The sequence below is a fragment of the Equus asinus genome, chromosome 8 (assembly GCF_041296235.1).
Source record: "Equus asinus isolate D_3611 breed Donkey chromosome 8, EquAss-T2T_v2, whole genome shotgun sequence".
Classification (NCBI taxonomy): Eukaryota; Metazoa; Chordata; class Mammalia; order Perissodactyla; family Equidae; genus Equus; species Equus asinus.
Window position 1 is genome coordinate 18,273,535 of NC_091797.1, and position 17,758 is coordinate 18,291,292.

Consider the following 17,758-nt stretch of genomic DNA (forward strand, 5'->3'; position numbering starts at 1 on the left):
GAAATGTTGACAATAAGTGAAAGGCAGTTTTGTTACAGATTTTACAGTGATGAAGATCAAGGAGGCAATGTTTGTGGAAATAGGTCGGTTTCATTTAGGTCACTAGTTAAGTACTGAGTCATTCGGGAATTGAAAAAGCCAGTATCATCAAACCTTTGGTTGTGTAAACAAAGAACTTTATTGAATATATTCTATGTGCAAGGCACCGTGCTCTGCACTTCAGGCGTACAAAAGTGAGCAACATAGTGAGTAATCCTGTCCCCAAAGGTTTACAGTCTCATCTGGGAAAGAAAATATATGCACACAAAAAGACCAAAAGTAAATAAACAATGTAACACAGTGAATACCGAATATAAAGTGAATGGCACAGGTTATAAATATCATAGGAACTCAGGTGGGGAGAATGACAACTTCTGATCGGACTAATGAGAGAGGAGCACACCGAAGGAACACGGGAAGCAGAGCTCGGACACAGTGTGCCCTGAATCCAGCCCCATGATGCCCCATGATGCACCCTCTGTCCCGGGCAGGGAACGATATTTACAACCATGGTAACACCGAATGAAAGGATCGTTCAATGGCAAGCCCAGATTTTGCTGGCTGATAGCCCTGATATGGAATAGGCTGAATCAAATTCTTCACACTTTTATTTAGAAGTCAACGAACTAACTCTCATGAGAGTGTCTACATCCAAACTAATGCAAAAGGCCATGGCTGTGGGTTTGCTTGTGTTTGTGTGTCTGTGTGTGTGCATGAATTCACAGGTACTCGAATAAAAACAGCTAATCTTTTAATGGCCGATTATTATTTGTCAAGTACTAGTCCAAGTATTTTACCTATGTTTATTCATTTAGTCTTTACAACAACTCTGTGAGGTAGGCTCTATGATCCTCAATTTACAGAGGAGAAAATCAAAGTCCAAGGAATTTAAATAATTTTCCCAAGGATCATCATGTATTAGGTGTTCTACCCACAAATCTGCCTTAGACACTGTTAGCACCAGTTTCTCTTTGAGCCACCTGGCCGATTCACTTCCTCGGTGAGGTGTGAACAGGACAGTGAAAGTGCCTCCACCCAGGACCTTCCACAGTAGCCTAATCCATGCAATTCATTGACATCCTTCAGGATGGGGCAGACTGGGTTGTGGGCTCCAGGAGAGAGGACACAGCTTCTTCAAGAGATTCCCCAATAATTCAGGAGCCTCTCTGTCAGCATCCATGGGCCTTTCTTGGCTAACAAGAAGCCCAAAGGGGAATGTCTTTCCTGCCGTCCTCTCTTAGGGAGTGAGTACATCTGAGTGGAATATATTTTCATACTAGATGTGACTGTTCAATGCACAAAACAGATGAAAGGCCAATCTCTCTTCTCTCACTTGTGCTCAGAGTCCGCATCTGTAAAATGAGACAATTGGACTCAGCCTTTTCTAAAGTTTTTCCAGATTCATAATCCTATAACTCTTCAGCTCCATGAGATTCCTTCCTCACTTCAGTATATTGACTCAGGGTAAGTGGCATTTCTTTGGACTGAAATCTCTGCATTGAGAAACCAGGACTGAGTCTGTCGCACTCTCTTCCCTTGAAGAGACGCAACAGATACACTGGAGATGTCAAATTAAAACCACTTTCTGACTCCATTTGAGAAGGATGAGAATTGCTGTCCCAAGATGAGCGATGCCGCTTGAAAGATGACTCGTGCTCCAGGTTGGTGTATTTTTCTACCTTCTGATGACCTCTTTATTATATTTTTGCTTTCTCAAACTTCCCTACTTGAAGTTTTTTGCAGTAAAAAAAAAGAGAGAGACCTCACTCATTCACAAAGTGAGTCTCACTTTCCTATTTGAATGGAGCACCATCAATACTGGTTTCTTTGTAGAATAATTGAGGGCTAGCCATTGCCCCTTTTCCTTTATCCACTTATTTTCTTCTGCTACATCAGCCTGTCTGCCTGCTTTATGAGAGAGCTTCTTTTTTTTCTAGAATGGCTTCTACTATAATACTATTCTCATATCAGGTGGCTCCTGGTTTGAATGTTGAATTTGTTTACATACAAAGTTAAGAAAATGGGCAGCTCTCTACCTGAAATACGACATTTCCCCTTCCTCATCCCAGGTGCCACAAAACCATATTGTTGGTGGGGGTTAATCTTACATTGTCAGAGTAGGCAGAAAGTCCCTCAGTGGCTCCATGGTCTTGAGGAGAAAGGCCAGGACTGGCAGCCAGCAGACTCGGGTTTCTAGCTCTGGCTCAAGACTTGATTAGCTATGACCCATCATTCCAGGCTTCGGTCTCCTTAATTTAAAAGAAGCATCTTGGGGCTGGCCCGGTGGCACAGCAGTTAAGTGCGCATGTTCCATTTCGGCGGCACAGGGTTCACCGGTTCGGATCCCATGTTCGGGTGCGGACATGGCACTGCTTGGCAAGCCATGCTGTGGTAGGCATCCCACATATAAAGTAGAGGAAGATGGGCACGGATGTTAGCTCAGGGCCAGTCTTCCTCAGCAAAAAGAGGAGGATCGGCAGCAGATGTTAGCTCAGGGCTAATCTTCCTCAAAAAAATAAAAATAAAATAAATAAAATAAAATAAGCATCTCTCTGGTTCAAAAGCTCTACACTTTTCACTCTGTTCACAGCCAAAGAAATCGCATCTAGGCCCAAGCCAAGCTGACCATGCAATCAATTTAAATGTGGAGGGGTGGAATATGCTGGCAGTTGGATTGCTTCTACACAAAGAACCAGCAATGACCTACTTAGAGTCAGCCCAACTGTTGGTGACTACTCATGAGGGCCCCTCCCTCAGCAACCCGCAGAATCCAGCCAGGTGACATCCAGCCAGGCCACCTTTGCCATGATAAGCCAGAGGCCAGAGCTCTCTTCCTGAGGACAAATGTGACCCAACAGCATGGAGCCCAGCATGGTATAGGTATATGTTGACAACTGATGGCAGAAAAACATTGAGCAGCATGGAACGGCTTAGACAGAGGAGCTTTCCATCCTTCCCACACTCCCACCCTCCTCCATCAGCACCACAGAGTGGGAGGCTGCCTTCACACTCCCCAGAGGCAAGAAGACAGGAATAAGCACATTTCTCCTGGGGGCTCTGTCATTCCTGGAATGTATGACCTTTTCAAGAACAGAAAATCACAGCTTTAATGTACAAGCAACAAGACCCAAAGCCTCATGACAGCTGCATCATACGCTAACTCTTTCTTTTCTTCTCCCCAAAGCCCTAGTATGTAGTTGTGTATCCTAGTCACAAGTCCTTCTAGTTCTTCTATGTGGGATGCCACCACAGCACGGCTTGATGAGTGATGTGTAGGTCCACATCCAGGATCCGAATAGTGAACCGCAGGCCACCAAACCAGAGCACGTGACCTTAACTACTACCCCACCGGGCCAGCCCCGGCTCACTCTTTCTTGAACAATAAGCCCCTTCGGGTAAAGCCCCCTTGCAAATAGAGACTCTCTTCTCTTTTCTTTTCTTTTCTTTTTCTTTTGTTTTTGAGAAAGATTAGCCCTGAGCTAACTGCTGCCAGTCCTCCTCTTTTTGCTGAGGAAGACTGGCCCTGAGCTAACATCCTTGAATCCAGGGAACAGGATTGTCGTATTACCTACAAATGCTGAGTTACCACCCTTTCCTCTTGGAAAATACCCGTGTCTTTGTACAAGGCCCTGGGCTGCTGCGGATCTCAGCCACAGAGGCTGCCGGAGCCTGGACGGACTGGAGCGGGAAAAGGAGGCTCTCTCTACATATGTGAGTGCCTCTCTCTGCAGCTCTCTCTGTTGCTGTCTCCGTCACTCTGTATGTGTCTCTCTGTGAGCCCCAGTCCCTGTGTGTGTCTCTCTCCATTTCTTTCTGTGTCTCTGGGTCTCTCTGCGCCTCAAAGCCTCTGTCTGCATCTCTCTGTCTCACTGTGAATGCGGGTGTCCTGGTGTGGGTGTCTCCCTCTCCCTGGCTGGTCCTCTCTCTCTAGATCTAGAGGGACAGAGAGACAGAGGATTGGAAGAACTATCTGCACATGTCTGTACATCTGGGCAGCTCTCTTTCATCGCTGAGTCATCACGCCCCTCGGTCTGCGTCTCTGTCCTTCTGCTTCCCCCTCTGGCTCCCTCTCCAACTGTGCGTCTCTCACTGCCTTTCAGACACTACCTCAGATGTAAATTAGCTTCTACATTATCCCTGAGGCCTCTTGCAGTCAGTGTTTATCATCATTTCTTAATCCTTTAACACTCGGAAAAAGAGAGGGCCCACAGTGGGAAATCTGGAGATATCGTTACCATCATAGAGGATGTCCTGGGGAAGGGGAGCTGGAGAGGAGCGGGAGGGGAGGGAGCAGCCATGGAGAGCTGACCCCTCTGCTCACTCCACTCTTAAATATGCTCAGGCTGGTTTACAAGCATTCTCAGACAGGCCTGATTGTTTTACAGGGACAACAAAAATTTTAATAGTGCAAGAATTAGAGATGTGAGTACATCTCTAATCATAGCTAGATGAGAGTCGACTGAATACGAAGAATCATTTCAACTAAGAAAAAATCATTTCTAATTAGAATTAATCAAATTGTGACTTTTTTAAAGAAATGACATGTATATGGAGACCCCTTTGCTTTGCACTCACCTACCAACTTAGAAGTATGGCCTGGTTCGTTAGCTTGGCCCTTTGGTGGGATGACCAAAGAAATCAGAAGAAAGGTTCTGTTGAAGACAAAAGCATAATTACACTTATCACTATGAGTCTGTTTTTAATTATCACAGTAATCTGAAGCACATGGAGAATTGTGACCTACAGCAATTAATTTTATCCTTTCACTTCACCCTTCTTCTTTTTTTTTTTTGTTTTTGGTGAGGAAGATTGGCCCTGAGCTAACATCTGTTGCCAATCTTCCTCTTTTTGCTTGAGGAAGATTGTCACTGAGCTACTATCTGTGCCAACCTTCCTCCATTGTGCATGTGGGACACCATCACAGCATGGCTTAATGAGCAGTGTGTGGGTCTGTGCCCACGATCTGAACCTGCAAACCCTGGGCCACCAAAGCAGAGAGCACAAACCCAACCACTATGTCACCGGGCTGGCCCTATCCCTCTCTTTCTTTATGTTAGAACTGCTGACAACACTGGGACAGACTGGTGTGAGAGACCCTCCTCTTCCCTGGCCTGGATCTCTCTCCTGAAGAAACCCCTAGTTTGGGAAGAAGCTGGGGAGAAGGCAGTTGAGTGGCCTTGAGGGAGAGATGAACATTAAAATGTCTCCCAGCCCTCAAATAGCTCCTTCTCAGTTGGCCTGCTGAAACCCTCAACATGACAGTCATCACCTGTGATGCACCTGAAATATCCTTGTGTTTTAGGTATATGTTGGCTAAGACGGGCAATATGTTAACTCACTGGTAGAAATATTGTCATATGAGCATGGCCGAATTCATCAGATCAGATCTAAAATGAGCACAGGCAAGCACATTCATCATCCGGGGTTTGGGGAGTTGGGACTGACACTCTCCAGGTAGGAATCATGAGGGGACAGAGGTAGGTATGGAGTGTAGAAGATTGGTACCTGGGGATCAGATGCCTACAAAACAGGAGAGGACAGACGACAAGCCTACTTCCTCTGAGTAGAGCTGATAAAACGGACTTGCAGCGGCCTCAAGTTGGTGGGCAGAGTAAAGTAAGGATCACAAGAAGTTAGGATAAAAATACCTGGTATCCAGACCAGTGGTTCTTAACCCCGGCAGCACCTTAAAACCACTGGGGAGCTTTAAAAAACATTAAAAACTCAAAAACCTTTAAAAATTTAAATTAAAATTTAAAAAGTCCTATCCCCAAGAGTTTCTGGTTTAATTTTTCCTTGGGCGGGGCTTGGATGGTGGTATTTTTAAAAAGCTCTCTAGGTCTTTCTCGGGGCAACCAGCATTGAGAACCATTGACTCAGACAGTCAACAATGGATAATGAAGTTCTGGATATAATCCTGGCTTACCTTTCAAGTGAACACAAAGAGAAGTGGGCAAAATGTTTATTTCTCGAAGGCACTGAAGAGCGGAATTTCCCACTGGTGGCTGAAAGGATGGATAGTGCAAACACACAGGAAAAGGAGCCGTGCTGAGTTGGAAGGGGTTGGAAGAGTCGGACCTCTCTCCTGAGGGCACGGTGGCAGACCAGAGTGAGGTCGTGGGGGAATCCTTACATCAGGAAGGCAAATACTTGCAATACTAAGATATCTCAGGAAGGCTTGAAGGAGTGGTTCGCAACCTTGACTATATTAGAATCACCTAGGGAGTGTGTAAAACTCCCGAACCCCTCGCCAAATTGCAGACCAATCTTATTAGAATCTCCGAGGGTGGGACCCAGGCAACACGTTTGGAAGCTTCCCTGTTGATTCCTTGTTGGGCCAAGGTTGACAACCACTGCTTTAGAGAATTATTGAGGTTTATTCTTCAGCTGGAAGGGATGCAGAGGAGTCAGCAGGGTGCTAGGTGTGGAGAACAAGGACTGCGAACAAGATCAAAGCTTCGTTAAGAGTAAGGCAAAGGGGGGTGGGAAGATGGAGGGAAGAAAAAGGGGAGGAGATGAAGAGAGCACTGAAGAAATCAAAGGAGAGGGCCCATCAAGGCAAGGATCATCAGGACATCGGGAGGGGCAATGCACTTACTCAGGGCCACAGGGCGCCAGCCCCCAGTGACCCATCCCCCACTCTGTGCAGACCTCCTGCAACACCGGTCCACACTGAGCCATGTGGCTCCCATCAGATGTTGGTTTGGGAAATTCTACAACACCTCCTCTCTTGCTGTTGGGTATGCTCCCTGGGCCAACCTGAAATCCCCTTTTGCTTCCATTTAAAAATTTTCCAGTTTTTCCCTCACTCAGAATAGCTTTCCATACAATGTATGGTTTCTAAATTATAGGAATCGAAGATAAGTGAAAGAGCATGCATACTATCCAGGGATGGAAACGTCTCCAAGACACCGCTGAACAGGCTGCTTCTTTTGAAACTCCAGTAACCGTGGCAGCTGGCCCCTCTGGAAAATCAAGCTATTAGGAAGTTTCTAGTTAGGGTCAGACTTTGTTTCCCTGGAATTTTCTCACTTTGGATATGGTTCAACCAATTGGAGTCACAGAGAACAAGTGCATTGTCACTGGAACCTGAGACTTCTCATCTCCCATTTCTCTGTTTCGTCACCTGAGGTTGGCCCTTCTAGACCCTACCACCTGTCACTCTCCTCTAAATGTAAGTCTACTTTCATCTCTGTGGATGTGGTCCCAGTACTTCAGAAAGAATCTGAACAGCTCAAAGAGGCGCTCACTCAGCACTTCTGAAAAATCCATACCACAAGGTGTTAAAGGAAATAGTTTTAGCAACACTCCACGTGCCAGAGACTCCAACATTATTGTTATCTTGTCAAGCTTTTAAATGCAAACCTGAATACGAAGGCTTTACCTCTGATATTCTGGAGATCCGTTTTGCAGAGGTTACTCGAACCTTTAAGGCTTCTCTTATCTGGATAGTTAACAAAAGGAATTAAGAATTAAAAGATTATAAGAAGTTGACCCACATGCCTGGGCCTGGCAAATGCTGTGGTGAAGGAGTGTAGTACCAGCCAGGTCCTGTTGGTGGGATGTGGACGGTGGAGTGGTCCTAGAGAAGGTGGGGAGAGGGAGAGAGAGAAGAAAGGTGGAGCTTGCACAGGAGACTCAGATTCAGAGGCCTTGAACGTGAACCCAGAGGCTCAGAAAGACAGTTGGCCACAGGTTTGAGGATTCCTGGACACAGCTTTGGGAGTAGTTTTTGGGAGTACTTGAACCGTTGAACATTTCTCACAGTTTGTCAAATCTCCTTTCTAGAGGGCTAAACCACTGTTAAAAAAAAAAAGAAGAAGAAGAATCCTAACAACATAGCATAGGGCTGTGGAACCAAGAAAATAAGAACAATAAGTAATAATTATATTTTGTTATATAATGTTAAAGTTCTTTTCATGCCTGTCATCTCATTCTATCCAGAAAAATAACTCTTTAAGATAGATATTATTATCCCCAATTGACAACTGAGAAAATTAAGACTCCGAGATTAAGTAGCACGCAAAGTCAGTCAACTGCTACAAGGAAGAGCTGGGACTTGAGTTCATGTCCCTGACCGCAGACCATCACACCATTTTCCCTAGACGTCTCCTGCTGGACAGAGGCGCTCTCTTCTTATTTCTACCCTGTCTTCCCTCCTGCTGTATACAGCATTATTCACCTTCCAGGCCTCGTAGAAGTTCCGCCATCACGGTTAACATACGCCAACGTCCTCCAGCTCAGGGTGACTTAACCCTTCCTCGAAAATGCAGCGTTCCTTGTCACACACAGGCTCCAAAGAGGGAGGAGCCCTCCCAGGTTTTCAAGGTCTGTGTACTCGAGGGTCCGTACGTGAAGACATACTGGAGCATCTATTTAAATTTCTTTTTTCTCATTTTTTTTAATTCTATGTTTCATAATGTGCATAATACATACTTTGTAAATTAATAATAAACACATCTGGGAATATATGCTCACTGTTGTTTACGGATCCTAAAAGTTTGAAGACTACCAGTATATTACAACTTTTTGTCAATTAATCACATATGGTCATGTGACACCTTTAAGTATTTGCCTTTTGCAATTTTAAATATAAGAGGGTTTGATCTTGATCGAAGGTTCCACGTCTTAGAGTGCTTTGCACCTAACACTGGTACACTGATTTGTAATAATGCTGCTGCTGCTGCTTTGGCCACAAACACTAGCTGGTATTAGATTAATGGAAAGACATAATCATATGATATACAACTGCCTAATACCTTAAATGCTTTCTTTGTGTTTTCACTTGCAAAATAGCATTTGTTCTTTACCATAATCTAGTGGAAAAGGCAGAGGAAGCATCATTTTCTCTGCATTCCATTTGAGGAATCTGGGGTTCCTGAGAGCTAAGGGACTCCCCAGTGGCACACGGCTAGTACATTGAAATGTCAGGACTGCAAGACTACTGCTCTGTCTTTACCTCTCAATAATTTGTATTAGGTTCACATGGTATCCTCGTAAGAAAACGGAAGAACCATTGTGAAATGCCTCTTTCCCAAAGCTTAGATATTAACAGTAGAATAGCACTGATAGTAAAATGAAGTAATTAATTAAATAAAAAATTAAAAATCGACCGTGCCGTGAAGCTGTTGGCATCTACATTTGAGAGGATTGTTTGCTTTTCTTGTTCCCAGAGGCAGTGCAGTACAACCGAAAGCGGATCATCTTAGCAGCCTGAGAAGCATTTGATGTTCTGTTCATTTGTTCAGTTTTTGTTTCCACCACTCACCACCTATACGCTCTCATCTGCGTTTGGATAGATTCCCTTCTCTGAGTCCATTGCTCTTCAAGGTAGAAGGCAGGAACACACTCTCCTAGCCTTCCTTGCAGCTAAGATGCAGCCGTGTGATCTGGTCTCAGCCAGTCGAACATGCCAATGCAAGAAGCAGGTGCCAGTGGGCCCCAACAGGCAGGGTGGAGGTGATCCCTGAGGCAGCAGTGGCAGCAACGCTAGGTGAGCATTCACAGTCTGACATTGGCCTGGTAAGCTGTGCTATCTGTGCCCAGCAAAGTGAGGAGGAACAATGGTGTCTCTTGTGGAGCAGTTCTGTGCTGTGAATTGGGAACTATTTCTGGTGTGTAGCCTTCAAGCCAAAGAGAGACCTTCCCAAAGATGACATTATGAGATTTACTAAATTCCTTTGCTGCTACAACTGGTTAGAATGGGTTTCTGTAGAGAATGTGGGTAAGCTACTTAATCGCTCTGAGTCTCAGTCTCCTCATCCATAAAATAGAAAACAGAAATACCCAAGATTGTGTACCCAGTGCACATGAAATGCTTAGCCCCATAAGAGCTTGAAAGAGGACAGATATTACTTGCAAACTAAAGAACAGTGATGCCCTGTTAAGCGTCTGCACAAACGATTGAGATGAAAGGCTCTCAATAAGTGATCTTACAAGTGAGTCTTTCACAGCCAAGTCCTGAAAATGCAGAAAAAACAAGAAGAAGAATTTATAATACCTTTGGATCCAGGATTGTTCCAAACACCAAGATGAAGAAGCCCTGAGAAAGAGAGGAGGGAAGAAAAGCCATTTACAAAATAATAATGGTAATAATAACAAGAAATACCAGCATTCGTTATCAGTTTCTATTCCGGAACAGATAAAAATAGTAAAAAGAAAGCTGAAATGAATACAATTTTATTAAACTTTGCCTCCTTTTAAGGTCACAACACTAAGATTGACCATTCAACAGATACTGATTGAGGATCTTCCATGTGCCAGCCACTGTTCTAGACACATGGGTACCTCAGTAAACCAAACAGACCAAGGTCTCTGCTTCATACAGGAATACTGTAGGGATTTGTTTTTAAGTTGGGCAAAATCAAAGTTTCTTGCATTTGTCAGAAGCTGTGCATCTCACCAGAACACGGTGGTCAGGCAAGAGTTAGAGAAGATGTTAGGCAATGGACAGCAGCCTTACAATCCCTGAACAATCAGTAATGAGAGAAACTTTCACAGAAAAAAGCAAAAGCAGCCATGCTCAGCTTCCACGAACACCCTCAACCTCTTTTCCCATCCACAACCAAAGACTGATACAAAACTTGCAAAGAAGAATCAAGTACGTGAAGATCCAAAACAGACTGAGTTTTTAAGCACATACTGGGTGCTCAGTTTAGGTGCTCCAAATATGATGATATAGAGGGAATTAATTAGCTCTCATATCTCTTATCATCCATACAAAGACAGACCCCATTAAAGTCAAAAAGGGACCATTCCTCCACCATTAGAGTCCATTTGAGTTTTCAAGTTTTTTTCATATATATTGGCACAAAGCCACCCTGGAAGAAGGAAGAAAAAGCATTCATCCCATTTTTCAATAAGGAAGAGGAAGCTCAGAGATTCAATTTGCAAAATGCAATGGACAGCAGCATCCATCAGATAAAATTTCTTTTGAGGGTGTGGTTACTCAGGTCTCGGCTCACCTGAGAAGAGAGAGAAGCACCTTTGATTTAGGCATCTCCTTGTTACACTACTCTGGTTTTACAATCGAACGTAAACTCTGACCCAGCACAGGCCTGCTAAGGCACATAGGTTTAATGCAAATAGCATCATAAAGATCTAACAAAAATGTTAGAACCCAGTGGTCATCAGCAGGACCAACCTCAAACCTCTGCTACCTCGATTTGTAAAAGGTCAGCTCAGAGGTGGGGGCTTCACAGGGACCAGCACATGGCATGCAGCTCATCCATTCTCCAAACACAGTAAAGTACACCTCTCCATTCTGCCAATCCATTGAGCGCTCCAAAGCTTGGTGTGCTTCAGTCAGAGTGCTCTTTTGTTTAACACTCTGAGCCTACAAGATAACTATCGCATTCTATCATTGTGTCTACTAAGAAAATGTCATTGGTGGCATGGTCCATTAGGTTACAAAGTAGCATTTGTATAAAGATGCTTGGGACAAAGACATCCCAGTCTGGTTTTGATATTAGGAATACATTTTAAATCAGAATCGCCATGAATTTTGCCCAGGAATTAAAAGTTTAAAAGATCTAGCAACCACAATTCTAGCCTGTTTCCTCCACAAATATATGTTCCTTTGGCTAAAGAACTAAGAGAAATTTCTCTACTTCTAAGATTCTCAGTTTCTCGAGGTTGTACTAATGATGTTCATATCTTCAACATTTAGCACAATGCTTGGCACGAAATAAATACTCAATAAATCTGGTGTCTCTGTGTATTTGTGTATGTGTGTGTCTGTGTCTCTGTGTGTGTTTAATTGCTGTATTATGAAACCTTCATCCGCATAGCCATGAATACCTAACAGGGAAATATTCCATTAGGGTCACTTCTCATTGGTCCATGCCGTCTTAGGAAAAGTTACACAAAATATCATTCAAGGGGCTGGCCCCATGGTGTGGTGGTTAAGTTCAACAGGTTCCACTTTGGTGGCCCAGGTTCACAGGTTTGGATACTGGGTGTGGACCTGTACCACTCGTTAGCCATGCTGTGGCAGTGACCCACATATTAAATGGAGAAAGATTGGCACATATATTAGCTCAGGGCTAATCTTCCTCAGCAAAAAAAATTATATATCATTCAGAAAATGTGGATGGGGGCTGGCCCCATGGCTGAGTGGTTGAGCTTGCATGCTCCACTTCGGCAGCCCAGGGTTTCACTGGTTTGGATCCTGGGCACAGACATGGCACCGCTCATCAAGCCATGCTGAGGTGGCATCCCACATGCCACAACTAGAAGGACCCACAACTAAAAATACACAACTATGTACCGGGGGGCTTTGGGGAGAAAAAGGAAAAGTAAAATCTTAAAAAAAAAGATAAAAAATGTGGATAAATATTAGTCATAGAGTTTAGTATTTGATTTAGTATCACTGATAGCAGCTTCTTTGCATCTCTTTTAGTAGATGAAGCACAATTTGAGCAGATAAATCTCAAGGTGTTCTCCCAGGTTTTAAAATATGTGCTTTACTGCTATAAACTGAATGTTTGTGTTGCCCCCAAATTCATATGTTAAATCCTAACACCCAATGTGAAAATATTTGGAGGCGTGCCTTTGAGAGGTGATTAAGTGTATTAGCGCCCTTATAAAGGAGGACCGGAGAGCTCCCTGCCTCCTTCCACCACGTGAGGTTATAGTGAGAAGGCTGCTGTCAGTCTATGGACCAGGAAGTGGGCTCTCACCAGACGCTAAATCTGCATCTGCCTTGATCTTGGACTTCCCAGCCTCCAGAACTGTGAGAAATAAATTTCTGTTGTTTATAAGCCACCCAGTCTATATATAGCAGCCCAAATGGACTGAGATATTTACTTTTCTCCCACCGAAACAGCTATGAAGTGTCCCCCAAAACTTACCCAACCCACAACTACTCTCAGTAAATACAAGAGAGGATACCAACCAGAAGTCATGGATTGATAAGGTGAGTAGTCAAGGAAACAACTGACTGCATAATAATACTTCCCAGTAAAGGGGGTGGTTGAGCTTTAAAGCCTGTAGAGGTGCTCCCACAGGGCTAGGACTAGGAAACTTTCAAAGGGTCTTTCTCCTACAACTTTTGGACCTCCCAGTATGTTTATGAGGTTCTCTTCTCCATCTGATCCATCTTCCTCAGATGCCCTCATCTTGGTTCATCCTAAGACTCTGCTTGTCCTGCTTCCTCCTGCTCAGTTGTTTGCGTCTCCCACGTTGGCAGATCTGTGGCTCTCCTTTCCTCCTGCACTGAGCATCCTGAGGATGCCCTAATCCTCTGATATGCTAGTAAATAGCAATAATCAACTCTCCTAATTTGTAGCACTTGCCAATCTCCATGGTTCAACACTTCCACCATGGCCGAGTCAAATCTACCAACATGACATCACTGAACACTGAGTTAAGAAGAGATGGGAACAACGTTATACAGTGTTTCCACCACACAGATCCAACAGTTGCAAATAATCTCAAGAGTATGGTAAACTGTAGACAAACAATTAGGAAGTGATGCGTTTTGAAGATGTATGACCTTTGTTTTTTATCTAATTTATTTAATTACAAGTCTATATAATTTAATTTTTAATGATGTCTGTGTTTACAACCACCTTGCAAAATTTCGGAAAATGTAACAGTCAGCTCTCATGAGCCAGCACAAGCCAGCTCCAGCATACCACCACCTAACGCCCTCCCCGATGTCTGGCCTTCACCCAAAGCCTGCTCTCAGCTTCTCACTGTCCCATTAGTACTGGCACTTAAAGGTGCCCCGTCCTCCTCCTTTCCAGGAGTCAAGGAAGAGACTGAGTTGAAATTACAAGCTGACCCTGTTATGACAGGTAAAGGATCTCATGGTACCGAAATTCAAGTGCTCACAGCCTAGTCCAAACAAAAATCACAGTTAAGGTGGCCCCAAGGGAGACAAGGAAAGGAAAATGCTGAGGAGGGAGACACGAACACCTTAAGGCTTCATGACAAAGAACCGTGGGGACCGCTGAGCAGAAATTTAGGAATGCCAGGTTTTCACCCCAGTTCTATCAATAACTCGCTGTGTAAACTGGTAAGGCAATTGGTAATTACTAAGAGCTATACAAAAAATGCAGGGTACAATTAATATTTTCTATACAAATGCAAAAAGAACAGGGATTCAAAGGGTGAGGCACCCTTATTATTATTAACAATTATTCTCCAAGGCATCAAAATGTTCATTATAAAATGAAACCATTTATACTTAAATTTTGAAGAAGAAAAATCTCTATTCTCCATTAGGTAACACATTTATTTGAAAATAGTCTTGCTTTCAAATAAGCGTATATTCAGAATAAAAGGAATATTTTAGCGGTCTTTAGAAAAACAAAAGTTTCTTTTCAATTAGTTGCTATCTATATGTGTAACATTCAATATAATAAACTTTGGCTCATTGGTAGACTGTGACAGAAAAAAATTAAAAGAACAAAATTTCTCTCAAGAAAGGAATTGTTGAATATATAACACTGTAAAGCCATTAAAGAGACATTTTTATATATAGTAACATGGTAAAATGCTAGGATGTATTTTTAAGTGAAAAAGTAAGTTGCGTAATAATATACATTGTTTTTTAACCCCAATATTACGTGAAAATATATTTGTATATAAGCATAGAAAACTTGGCAAGGATACAGGTGAAACTATGAACATTGCTTAATTCATAGAGGTGAGATAGGAGAGGAGAGGAGAAACTATTTAGCTTTAACACCACTCTATATGGCTTGCCTCATTAAAATAGGATGGTTTCCAATGGCAACTAAAAATTCTAAAAGGAAGGAAATACAATAAGTGTGCACCTTTTAATACCTGCAGTTATACACGTAGATTTTGGGGAAGTGGTATTGTCTCATTTCTAGACAGGAACAGCTCAGCCTACTGTTAGGCTATTTATGATCTTTAAGTCATTTCAGTCCTTTGTGCTTTCTCATTTATTATTTTATTTCATTTTCCAAGCATTCTGATAAAGTGGGCCATATTATACCCATTTTATAATTGAGGAAAATATGACTTGGAAAAGTTAAGCAAATATCCCAAGAGAATGTTACACGTTAGTAAATGAGAGAGTCAAGATTTCAATTTAGACCTTTCTGGAACAAAAGTTTATTTTCTGACTCGATATGCTATTCCAAATCCATCATCTTCTATAAAGAAATACGATGCCTCAAGCTCCTGATCACAAAACTTCTCCCTGAATTCTCTCACTTCCTGAAGTCAGAAGCGTCTGGACTTACCTGGAGTGCATTGAGCAAGGAGAAGATAACGTGGAAGGCCAGGGAGCGATCATTGATGACTGTGGCTATTCCGAATCCCCAGGTGAGTCCCAGCAGTGGTGTGAGGATGGCGATATTCTTACTGATTCTCACAATGGCTCTCACTTCCTGGAACATAGAACTGCCAATGGCAGCTCGCTGGGTCTTGACAATCACCAGTGTGACTGTGATGAGGTTTACTGCCACGATGGCCAGAGCTGGGACCACAAAGGCCAGGAGGGCTTTGGTCATGTCCCAATTGAGCCAACAGGCCTCAGGTCGTAGGTAGCCTTTGCCAGGCTCAGTGACTGCAACTGTGACAACAGCAATGACCAAAGGGCACCCATAGCCCACTGAAAAGAGAGATGCCACCAGGACTGACTTGGGCAGTGTATGGAAAACGATCAGGATGCCATACAGGATCAGGAGAGCCTTGGCAAGCATCCAGAAAAACACGGAAAGGTAAAAGAAATGCACAAAAAATGTTGCTGCCACACATCCATTGTGGTGTGTCATTGGACCACTAAGAAAGGAAGCCACGATGAACCACACATCTGCCATCAGCAAGGTGGCCGCCACATTAGCGATGCACACATGGCGTAAATATGTAATCTCTGTCTTCGTGACTTGGCCCCAGACCAAGGCTTCAATGGACAAGCAAAGGATCAAGCTGCAAACAGAAATGCCCAGGCCTATGTACGTGATGTAAATCAGGATTGGGCTCTCCAAGGTGTGGGGTGACATAAGAATTGAGAAAGAGGTAAACAACTCACTTGGCCTACATTTGCAAACAGCTTGCTGGGAGTTTTCTTGAATCATTTGACAGGCCTGCTGGTCCCATCTGCTCTCCAGAGAGTGCCAGCCAACACACTGCGTCTTCCTCTCCTCTGACTTGCTGATCTTTTCAAAAATCAGTGAGATTCTTTTAAGTTCCTTGGGCAAAATGACAGACAGGACAAGTCCATTCACGGTGATGTTTTCCAAAAGACTGGCTTCTAAGATAGCCCCAAGAGTTGGAAATGCAATGCTGACAACCTGAGTAGGGGAAGGCACCTTCCGAAGTTCATCTCTACTGATCAACACCCTCCCAGTGACCTCATTGCTGGTGTCATTCATTCTCATTGAAAAAGTGAAATTCTTTCCAGTGTTGTCTCTGGATATGATGGTGCCCATAGTATGAATGAAGACATCCGATATGTCAATGGGATGTTTATTTATAAATAGCTTTCTTGCAAAGGAATTGATTGAGTGTAGCAGGACACAGCTGCTGTTTCTGTCAGGGATGAAGGTCCAGTTTGAGATGCTTTTGCTGTTAAGAATGTGGTTGGCCATGATGCTGTAACTCTGCCAATGAAGAACTAGCATTAGAATTGCCCTCCTCCTGCTTATGCAATGCCTTCCTATGAGACAGGCAAGTAGGCAGACTTCGCTATGCTCATTTCCGTCATCAGTTCCACTTCACACCTTGGCAAAACTAGCAATTTGCTTACCCTGGCCAGAGTACCCCTTGTGTAATTAACATCTATTAAATCCGAACTGTGTGCAGAACCCTGTACCGGAACAAACCAAATTGGAAATTGATCCAATTCCAAAAGAGGCTGAACCTACTTTTTACTATCCTGTGCTTCAAAGATCAAAAATGAAAGAAATGGATCCAGTTCCATTTCACATTTCTGCAGCGGACATGTATGATTATTTTCTTTGCATTCAGTTATTTCCATTTTAGCAACTTGTTCTGACTCACAAATAAAAGTAAGAAAATCTTTCTCTCTGCAGGGCCTAGAATGGTTCTTAGAGGTTTTCAGTAGCCAAAATATACATTGGGAAAGCTTACTCCAACGTCCAATCCAGCACCCAGTAAGTGCTCTCACTAAATGTTTGTTGATTGAATGTGTTCGCTTTTTCCATTCATTTACTCATTCTTCAATGATGATTTATTGAACACTTTCTCTACCAGGCACTGAAGATATTGAAGGGAAAGACATGGTTCTCAGACCCCAAAAAGCTCACAGAATGCTCCAACTAACCTGCATTCCTTTCCTACCAAAATAACACTCTACTGAATAGTCAAGGCCACTCACCCACATCTTTGCCTCATCGACATCTGTCAACAGCGCAGTCGATATGTTGTGTAAGATCTGCACAATGACAGCGATGTTTCCCGGGATCCGGGGAGACTGCTGAATCTTCCTAATCACACAGGAAAAATCCCTCGGACACTTTTGCATCAACATTTCTGTAATGGTCTCCGGCTTCCTGGCATATTGGTCTACTTCCACAAGTCCTCCAAATGGTCGAACCAAATACAAATCCGCCTAAAAAATGTCAAAAAGAAAGAAGTTTTTATGATGTTACTTTTGTTTGAAATGTAAAAGTACCTTTACTAAAGTTTAGGGCAGCCTTATTACACAATTATGCATCGCATAATGTTCTTCTATCTTACATTTTCAAAGTCACATCTGCTGTAGATTAACTTGCCCAAT

The 17,758-nt window shown here is 43.2% G+C and overlaps 1 protein-coding gene across 7 annotated transcripts in view; it reads right to left on the minus strand.

Moving 5' to 3' along the window:
- Nucleotides 1-161: 161 nt before the first annotated feature.
- Nucleotides 162-17,758, minus strand: part of LOC106827048 (putative adhesion G protein-coupled receptor F2P) — a 39,580-nt gene continuing 21,983 nt past the window's right edge. For 4 of the 7 annotated variants that reach the window (XM_070514794.1, XM_070514790.1, XM_044776825.2 and 1 more), the window contains 6 exons: nucleotides 17,357-17,590; nucleotides 15,258-16,619; nucleotides 10,040-10,081; nucleotides 7,424-7,483; nucleotides 4,615-4,691; nucleotides 162-2,541 (listed from right to left, as the gene is read on the minus strand). In XM_070514794.1, coding sequence (XP_070370895.1) covers nucleotides 4,644-4,691; nucleotides 7,424-7,483; nucleotides 10,040-10,081; nucleotides 15,258-16,619; nucleotides 17,357-17,590 — 1,746 coding nt within the window. In that variant the 3' untranslated portion in view covers nucleotides 162-2,541; nucleotides 4,615-4,643. The remainder of the gene's footprint in view (nucleotides 2,542-4,614; nucleotides 4,692-7,423; nucleotides 7,484-10,039; nucleotides 10,082-15,257; nucleotides 16,620-17,356; nucleotides 17,591-17,758) is intronic. The other 3 variants (XR_011504951.1, XM_070514792.1, XM_014834688.3) reach the window with 3 other exon arrangements.